Source organism: Symphodus melops (genome assembly GCF_947650265.1).
Source record: "Symphodus melops genome assembly, chromosome: 7".
NCBI lineage: Eukaryota > Metazoa > Chordata > Actinopteri > Labriformes > Labridae > Symphodus > Symphodus melops.
Genome location: NC_136697.1, coordinates 14,875,753 through 14,885,612, shown reverse-complemented (window position 1 = coordinate 14,885,612; position 9,860 = coordinate 14,875,753). Strand labels below are relative to the sequence as shown.

The window sequence follows — 9,860 nt, the reverse complement described above, 5'->3', positions numbered from 1 at the left end:
ACTAACAAACCAGAAAGTCACGTCTTGTCATGACAGTGTTACCTCTATATTCAATAAAATAATAATTTAAAAAAACTCACATCACACAATATTTAAAGAGTGAACAAAAGCTAAAAGGGATCTGACCACGTCTACAAACTATGATGTTAGCTAATCATTTTCCAGGACAAATCCACCATTCATGCTACCTTCGACCTTCACAGGATCACTGGCTTACATTTAAATAGTGCACAACTGTCACAGCCGAGCAAGCTCGTCACCTGCTTTACCATTATTCATAGTCACAAAGTTGTCAGAAACCTGAATTACATAGGAGAATAGGGGCAGATGTGAGTTTTGTTGGGTTACATTGATTACTTTTATGACTTTCTTTTCACTTTTAAATCTGACATTTTCAACAAACGTGCAATCCAAACTTCAGCAAAAACAGTGACTGGTTCCATGATTTGAAATATCTGTCATTAAGGGTTAGGATGTGTTTCAGCAAGATATTTATAAGTTTAATTGTTCTGTTATTAACTAGTATGGAAAACAAGCCAATCATAAACTATTTGATATTTCAGGGTTATTAACACTGTCATCTAACACATCTTACTGCATCTTTATATATATATATATATCTTTATATATATATATATATATATCTTTATATATATATATATATATTTGAGTTTCAGACCCCTGTAATGATGGACTGACGTTTTTAAGACATAATGTAGTCATAACCTTTTCCTCTATTGATGTTTTAGACAGTTCATGATCGAACAATCTCCTGGATGATGCCTCGCAGTCCTCGGTAAATGTAGGTAAAATGGAGAGAGTGCTCAGTGGGACGGGAGAACAAACAGAGGGTCTGTTTCAAAGCTGAGTATTCATGAACAACTAATACTGGCATCAGAACAACGGGGCTTAAGCCAGATCCTCAAATGAGCACCCCTAATGGGTCCCTCTTTCACTGTTCCTACGTACAGATCCTTGTCCTTCCCAGCAGCCTTCTTCCCCGGACATATCACTTCACACTCCCTTGTTCCCTTCTGCTTTAAGCTGGATGTTTGGTGTGCCACAGGCTTCACAGCCAGTGCCTCAATACATCCACTTGTCATCCACGAGCCAACATCCAAGTTTGCTGGCATGCTCAATGCTATATCTACTTTACAATTGAAGATGGGATCGCCTCCCTCTCCTTGTTTTCTTGTCTAGCTTCCATGTTGGTCTCATTAGCCAATACTTCTTAACAGCATTGTAAGCCATATGCTATCATTGAAATAGCTTGTGATAATCGTATTTACATCATTCACTTGTACTGCATACCCCCACCACAGTACTGTTTATTTAAATTCAGCGTTTAACATCAGACGTTAATTCAAATGAAATAATCACGAAGTTCCTTCATCTATCTCACCCTGCAGTCCACATACATACACAGCCAGCTCCTGACAGTCGGTAAAGACACGTCTTTTCTTACCTTGTGAACTGAACACCTGCTCGGAGATTGTTAACGTTTTGGTATTGCCCACTTGGTTTGTTGCAGACTCTTAAGTGGCTCCTTTATAACTTAACAAACACGCAGGTCATGTAACGTTAGCCACCTCGCTGCTCACTAGCTTACTGCTACATAACGTTTTTGTTTTTGCGCTACTTTCGTCTCCAGCGTTTCTGTAAATACAAACAATGTAAGTCTTGATAAAAGAATCAATCTTGATGTTAAGTGCAATGTCTTCTACGCATTTCTCAGATGGAGGAAACCTGCGGTGACTTGATGTGTCCAGGCAGCATTCACGCTGTTGTATTTCTGCCGTTACTACTCCTGTCAACGACGATAGCTTGACCAGAGAGGTCTGACAAGGACGAGCGCGGAGCATTGTGGGAAATGAAGTCTAAGCGAGGAGGGGCATGCTTGGATAGGTTGGTCAGAGGGGCGTACACTTTAAGGGCGTGCACATTGCCGGTATCACTTTGGGCTGTGACTTTGGGCGACGACTTGGTCTATTGTATTGTGCTTTTATGTGTTTTTTCCCGCTCTTGTCCGTAGAGTATACTGAGAATCGTTTGAAGAGGATCTGAACTGTTACTGCGCGTCATGGGAACCACACATGCAGAAAGATAAACGTTTATCATAACCATGTAGAATAATGAAGGTTGTAAAGTATTTTAATGGCATACCCATTTTCACATAACCCATTTGTACATGGTAACAAAGCATGTAAAAGTAAAAAGTGGAATTTGAATACATGATCAATTTAGCATTCAATACATTTTAAAATAGTATGGATTGAGCTGGGAACACAATCTGCACAAAAAAAGCACACCTGGATTATTTGCATAGCAGCAAATACACCTATATTTACCCATTGCACACTATCAAAACACAATAGTAAAACAAACAAAAAATAGCATCGACAGAATATTAACATCTAACAAAACAAGTATGCTGCACTCTTGTTATCCTTTTATACTGATCAAAAACAAAAAAGGACTGATAGTATGTTCAACCTTTCAAAGGGGCTGTAGGTCTGATGTTTTCTACTTCAGTTTGTGAGGCTGCCATGTTTGCCGGTCCACAGTTCTCGGAGCTCCACCTGGCATCCCAAATCTCTAAGGGCAGCTTTAGCCACATCACCACAATCTTGATGGGTCTGCAGCGCTTTAGCTATCAGTGCTTCCGCTCCCATCTCTAGGATTGGTTGGCAGTAATTTTGCATCCGTGAAACCAAGTTTCTCATCAGCATACACGCCCATTTCTGTTCATAAAGGGAAAAAAGGGGGACATAGAAAGCTGTCAACTGGCACACGGCCTGCTTTTTAGAGTCATCCATTCATTATTGACAACCTCACATTACCTGCACATTGACCGAATCAGTATGTGTTTTCATGGCCTGCACGGCTGCCAGGGCACCTCCATTCTCCATGATGACTTTGCAGTTGTCTGGTTTGCGTAAAGCAAGGACAGACAGGCATGCACAGCCCTGCTCACACACCTGCAGCAGAAGAGGAGCAGAACCTTAAAAATGATAATTCTTTAAACAAATTTATTTTTAAATAAAAATGTAGGTATTATGATGTGATATGTTTTTACTTCATCTCTTGTAAATGTTTAACCAAAACTATTTCATAGTCAGATCAGGTGTACATTTGACATTAAACTCACAGCCGAGTTGCTCATGTGTCTGTTCATGGCAATGACAATATACTGGACTCCACCAGCATTTACTACAGCATCTTTCACGTCATCATTTCCTGCCACGGCTCGTATTGCACTCAGAACCTGCCGAACCAACTCCTGCAAAGACAACACGAGTTTATCGATCACATTAAACATGAAAGTTTGAATCCAAATGCTTTGATTTAAAGTTTCCTACTGCTGACTCGTAGCTGTCTGCAAGCAGTGTTATCATGAGTTTCAATCCTCCCAGATCACAGATGTCTTGACAGAACTCGTTCCTTACAGCCAGACGAGACAGAGTGGCACACACTTCACTCAAAACAGAAATATCCCCCAAATGAGCTGTGAGGGAGGAACACAAAAATTAAGCAATTTTATTAATGAAACCAGAAAGAGGTTGACGTTACTTCAAAAGAAGCTAAAGTTAATTACCTGATAGACTTACCTTTTGCAGCCTCTATTAAAACCTTTAGTCCTTTGTGCTCCAGAACTATCATCTTAGCGTGCTCGTGAGCATGCCCAAATGTAACTCGCACATCATCATCAAAGGTCATGACCCTGAGAGCTGCACAGGCCTCTTTGATCAGACCAGCACATCCACTGTGTCGTGTAGCAGCATCAGTCAGCAGAGGAAGGATGTTGTCTTTCACCAAATCCTGCCTGTTCTGTTCATGTTTCAAACAGCAGTGGCGCACAGTGCGAATAGCTACAAATGTCACTGAGGAGTCTGCCTGGTACTTCTTGAGGACATCCAAAAGGAGCTGTTTACCCTCTGCATCTAACATGTCAGGCTGTCCATCTGTCAGTGCAGCCAGAGCAGACAGGGCGGTCAACATAGCTTCCTGGTCCTCCACACTCTTTTTGCAGTAGGAGAGGATGACAGGGTAGGCGTCTTTCTGAGCTGCCAGGTACCTCTGGGCAAATCCAAGTGAGCATTGCTCAGTGAAGCATTTTAAGTCTGCTGTAACACTGGCAGCATCTTCTCCAGTTCGGAGGGAATCTAAAGCCTGCAAACGTGGAATGACATGTACAGAGTCAGAGCTGTTTAAGTTAAAAGAGTAGACTGTTTTTGTAGAACTGCTTAAAGTTTACCTGCAAAACTTTGTGTGCTTGCTCCTCTTCTTTTACTTCAGATGCCACAGTTAGAACAGCTTTCACTATGCAACTGAGGTCCACACCTGCATCCACACGTACGATCATGGTTGATGTTTTGGACAACAACAAATTGAATACAGCAAAGGTGATGCATGTGGTTTCACAAATGAACTGACTATAGAACAGATGGCTTTTGAGGAAGCCATGTGGGACTGTACAACTGCATTTTCTTTTTTAAGAGCGCACTCTCAGCTATCCTGAAACCTGACTTTATGTGTGAATTATTAGGTAATTATTCACACAGATGATAGACAGTTTATGTTTGCTGTACGCTCAAACTAAAAGTGGTACGGAGACGTAGCACAATATGTTAAGCTTTCCACTGTAGTCAATAATTAATATCTCACAAATGCAACGCACTGATATTTCGCATTTATTGTTATACTTGTGTATGTGGCTTGGTTTTATGAGCAGTCTACAAAATTGGCCATTTATTTCCTAGTTAATTATATTACCTTGAGACTCAAACTGCTCCACAGCCTCCCTCAAAGCCTCCTCAGGATCCATCTCAAACTCCTCCATGTTTTCTCTGACTGCAGCGTCAAAGGTTTCCTGTGCGATCCTCCGCTTCGCCATATCCGACACGTTAGTTTTCCCCAGTCTGAGTGAAATATGTGATAATCATGAAACACATCGATTGCACTCATCATCATTGATAACAACCATTGCTAGCTGCGATACGGTCTGTTTCTACTCTTTGAAGACAGTTTAAATTGTGAACGATAAATAAAGCTGGCTCGGACTTATCTCACAGTAAATATCTGCATAAAGACGATAATTATCACTTAACTGCTAACACCGCCCAGTGACAATCTGCTCCTCTCTTATCAATGAACTGTCGCTTTACGCACTTTTCCTAGGTGTCTGTGCAGCTGTAAACAGAGTTAGGGCGTGAATTGTGCGGAACAATATAAGGGAATAGCAAACTGCGCAATATGGGTCCCACAAGGACATTATCTCGGTTGGTACATAAACTGTGAAATATCAGTTCCACCCTCAAACGGAGGGCTTTATTACTAGGGTTAAACTAGATTACAAAAAGAAACGTTGTGACAAAAAAAAAATGATAATCAAGGAGAACTTGTGTTATTATTGTCACGGTAATGGCGCGATTTGTTTTAGGAGGATAAAAACGTGTACTTTTTTTTCCTTTTTTTTTTTTTTTTTTACTTCGTAGGGTACTTCTTAGACTACATGCACAGGTAGGTTACTACGAAGTAGCTTTCTGTGTACTTTTTGAAAACCCACGGCCAAAGTCCCCTATGAATCACTATAATGAGTCTTATTTTTCTTGTGATACTGATTTGGTCGGAGTAATTCTTATACTCTCTCTGCAACAATCAAATCAGAGTATTTCCTGTACTGTATTTTTTTTCTTTAAAGGTTTCCTGTGGTGTATTTTTTGTGAACAATCAAAAGTATTTTTAATGTTATAAATTGCTTATTTTTCCCCAGAAAAAACAGTTGTAATGCAATTTAAACAAGCCATTGGTCATATACAGACAGAGCAACTTAATCTGTTGCTGCATGGATTTAGCATCTGTCTTCTGAAACGTATTGTTTACCAGGATACACTTGGATATATAGTACACTGGATATCTGTAATGATAGTGTAGTGAATGATTTATGTGATGCATGTATTATTGTTTCACTGGGGACAGACCAATGAAATAGAAGACATGTATTTTCAAGTGACACCATTCTATGTTATATTTTCTGAACTGTTTGGAGCTAAAAAAAAAAAAAAAAAGCTACCTGTGAGTTACAGTTTCACCGTTACAGGCCCCCCACCATAACTTATCATGTAGCATTTTATCTTTAAACTGTTTTGTAGGGACCCAATTTTCCAGTTTGTTAATAAAGTTATTATATACCATTTGATCTGTACATTTCTCAAACTTTCACATTTCAACCATATAGTCTTCAAAGTCACGAGCAAACTGCAAATTATTCAGATTTTAATAATTCTTCCCTTTGAAATGTTATCTCTTCACTCTACTGTGGGTATGATGTGTACGTTGAGCTTTTAGTTATTAACATCTAATGATAAGCTCTTTTTTTGATGCAAGCGTTTTGTTTCTAACTCCTGCTCTTTCGCTCATACCCATTTTGTACTCACATCTTCCAGATGGTGGCAGTATTAATCCGTATCTAAGTAATCATTTGTTTTTTGTTCCAACAATATAGTGAATGCATTTATTGCCTGTAATATGTTTATAAACGCCATCTAATATACATTTAAATAAGTGGTGCAACTGTGTTTGTTTCTGTGAAAACATCTTGTTACACAGTTCTGATTATTTTAAGAGGAGGAAGTATTTTAAGATAAAGTACAAGGTCCCGTATGCTGTATTTACAAATTAATGACTTCAAAACAAACTACTGCACCATTTGACCGTATTTGGCATTTTACGGTATCTTATAAAATGCATATTTTATTGTGTTTTTTGTGATTTTAACATCACTTAACTTTTACCAATGTCATTTTTATTAATGAATAACAATAATTTTAATTTTAGCTCCACATATCAATACTGCCAAATGCTAAGAAATAAAACAAAGATTCATCACCTATGTAAAAAATAAATTATGTTCTGTAATGCTGGCTTTGCGTTCTATGCAAGAAAAAAAACTTAACAGCACATACTCTGATGATATGCAATGGTTTATTATTATTGTCATATAAAATGTTCTAAATATTGGATTTTATGTGGAATATTAATCCCTAAGACACATTCTGATTTACACAGTTTTTTGGAGACATGCTTCTCACACATAGACCGGCCCAAATCATACCCATGCATAAACAGGACCTGTGGACATTCACAAAGTTTAATAAGGGTGATATATGTTTGTTGTCTATTATAAAATGTTTTATAATCTGACAATATGCTATTTGCCTTATCCAATGGGATGGGTCAGGCACGTGAGTGAGGTAAACCAGAAACATGCAAAGTCCTGTCATAAAGGGAGACGAATGACAGTGAATTTTGTGTATTTGTTCTGCATTACTGACATGAAACTATGCAGGTCTACTGGGATTAAAAGGGCTTCTGTTACCAAAGTCTAGTTTAAAGCCAGTAGTTTAAATGTTTTATTCTTCACACCATTACATGTTTGTCCCATGTTTCTGCTGCTTTGTTATGTTTGAGTTGTTTAATACCAGGCTTAAAGTCCTTTTCAGGTCAATAAGGCTGATTCTGAAATTAAACAAAAAAGAAAACAATCAAGGGATGTATTATATCGTATTAATACTATTGCCAACACATTTAAAACTACTTATTTTAGAATTCATATTAGGCTTGACTCCATCATTGGACTTAGTGTTAGCAAAGTGGTTTAAATTAAAGCAGTCCAAATTGCTGCTTTGCTAATAATTTGCCTTTCAATGCGCCTGATATTGTATAGGCTATTCATTTGAACATGATTAAGATGTATTTTAATTAATATTGAAAGTAGTCTACATATGCTGCGTTCTTTAATTATTACTCGTCCTGGCATTTAAAGGGAGGAAACCCTTAACATGAACTTTTAGACAAAGTCAAGGTAACGCAGTTCATAAACACGTCGGTGTTCGAGCCTTCTGTTTCATTTCATTTATTTTTGATTTAATCAAAACCCGGTGTGTCTCATCTCGTATTCATATATGTTATTCATCTGTGTGCGGCTGTAGTGAAACAATCTTCATTTAAGGAAGAAGAGGGTAAGTTAGAAGTGAAAACTTTTTGGATGCTCGAGGTGTCTTGGACGCAGCTAAACGCCACTTCCTGCCAAATAGTGAGCCTGTCTAACCGTGACTGCAGCAGCTACTTCCTGCATTGTTACGGCTCTTAATGAGGATTAAGTTGAAGCTGTCATGTCGTAAGGGGCGGCCATTAAGCCTCTTCCACGAGGAGAGGGAGAGAGATAGGCTGTATGGACACTGACCATACATCTGTTTGACTATAGATCTGACGCTTCCACCTACCACATCCCTAAATTCAACCCCATTAAACAAAATCCATTTTAAGATCACTGCCATGTCGAGTGATATTTATTACAGGCAAGAATAGGCTACTGAAGGTGATCATCGTCAGGTGTTTCTGTCATTTGTTCCACCACTGTAAGAATATATTATTATCATATATAATTTTGTCTGCAAGTGTATTTGAGGTTAATCTCTGCAAATCCACGGATAATGGTGGGGGGAAACTATTGGAGAAATGATTGGATATTCTGTTAGCCTTCCTGAAACAAAATATGAAGGCATATTACGCCTATATGTTTTAATCATTACTGGATACAGCCAAGTAATAGAAAAATAGGTGCTTATAGACAGCATGAGATGTTTTGGCCTCTTTGGTACAAAATGATTTTTTTTTGATAGAACTCCATGAAATTGTGTACAAACAGTCATGATCCCAAAAGGACATTTACTCATGACTGGATATTTCCCTGGGCTCTATCTTGTTTCCACACTATTAAGACTTTTTGTATTTCTTAAATGGCTTGACAGTTAGACGGCTAGCCATATCATTTGATAAGACCATAGCCTGAAAAAAATCTTTGTTCACAATCAACAAGAAATAACAACCACATACAAAGGTATAACATGTTGTTAACTAAACTTAAATAAAGTAACCCTATGGGACATTTGCAATTGAATGAATCAGGCTGGATAGTCCTCTGCCTTTAATACATATTTAAGCATATGAACTAACAGAATGTTAAATTAATCAGAAAATAGCACAGATGTTAAGGACTTGTTCACTTCTAATGACTTTCCCCGTCTGCTTTTGTCTAGCATCACACACAGGTTAAACTTATTGCATAACATGCAATAACATTGGCAAAAAACTACTTTTCACATGAGAAAGAATCCTTATGACCTTGGTGACCTTGTGACTTTTTCACTGTAACACCACTCGTCATCATGTGAGTCTACACACTGCAAGTAACCCTCCAATAAACGTTCATCTATTAATGCAGAACCTGTTTTTGAGGTACAAATGTGTGGTGCAGGAAGCTGATTGGTTTGTGTTTGTCGTCCAAGTAGTTTTCACCATCCATGTGTGAGATGGTTGATTTACGTGCAGGAAATGAGTCCATGTGAAGAAGAAAAGAGGCAGGACACAGTGGCCTAAATGCAATTTAAAAAACGTTATTGGAGTCTACTATGGGAACACAACTTTAGTGTCCTCAGGTGTAGCTGGTCCTAATAACTTGTAATTATGCAGTATTAGACCAAAGTAACAACAACTTTTCCCTGGGTTGAAATGAAGGGAGTCAACAATAATCGAACGATTTATGATTACCCATTAGGTCATAGCATTGTGTTAACATTGCCTGGGCTGGGTGATTATGAGAAGATGGCCTCTTGGTATGCTTTTAGTTGCATTTATTTGAGACACTCCGAGGCCTCAGGGACAGAGTGATGAGAGGGTGAAAACAATCAGACCTGATGACACAGCATCATCCTGAGAGGGCCTTTTTTGTCATTTAAAGAACAGCAGGATAATGCTGATGAAGCACACACTGATCACCCCCCCCCCCCCCCCCCAGC

At 38.5% G+C, this 9,860-nt stretch overlaps 1 protein-coding gene across 1 annotated transcript; it reads right to left on the bottom strand.

The window, feature by feature from the left end:
• Nucleotides 1-2,133: 2,133 nt before the first annotated feature.
• Nucleotides 2,134-5,250, bottom strand: armc6 (armadillo repeat containing 6). Its single transcript, XM_079348997.1, has 8 exons — nucleotides 5,109-5,250; nucleotides 4,774-4,919; nucleotides 4,256-4,341; nucleotides 3,609-4,170; nucleotides 3,360-3,505; nucleotides 3,149-3,280; nucleotides 2,841-2,978; nucleotides 2,134-2,741 (listed from the first exon to the last, which is right to left on the bottom strand). The coding sequence occupies exons 2-8, from the start codon at nucleotides 4,892-4,894 to the stop codon at nucleotides 2,529-2,531; spliced, it is 1,398 nt and encodes a 465-aa protein (XP_079205123.1). The 5' UTR covers nucleotides 4,895-4,919; nucleotides 5,109-5,250; the 3' UTR covers nucleotides 2,134-2,528.
• Nucleotides 5,251-9,860: the final 4,610 nt, after the last annotated feature.

Excerpts from the sequence above, each read along its gene's own strand:
- armc6 (XM_079348997.1), bottom strand. The coding sequence starts at position 4,894 with ATGGCGAAGCGGAGGATCGCACAGGAAACCTTTGACGCTGCAGTCAGA. Across the intron at positions 4,342-4,773 it reads GGAGCAGTTTGAGTCTCAAG|GTGTGGACCTCAGTTGCATA; the intron begins GTAATATAATTA and ends GTGTGGATGCAG. Across the intron at positions 4,171-4,255 it reads AAGCACACAAAGTTTTGCAG|GCTTTAGATTCCCTCCGAAC; the intron begins GTAAACTTTAAG and ends CCACGTTTGCAG.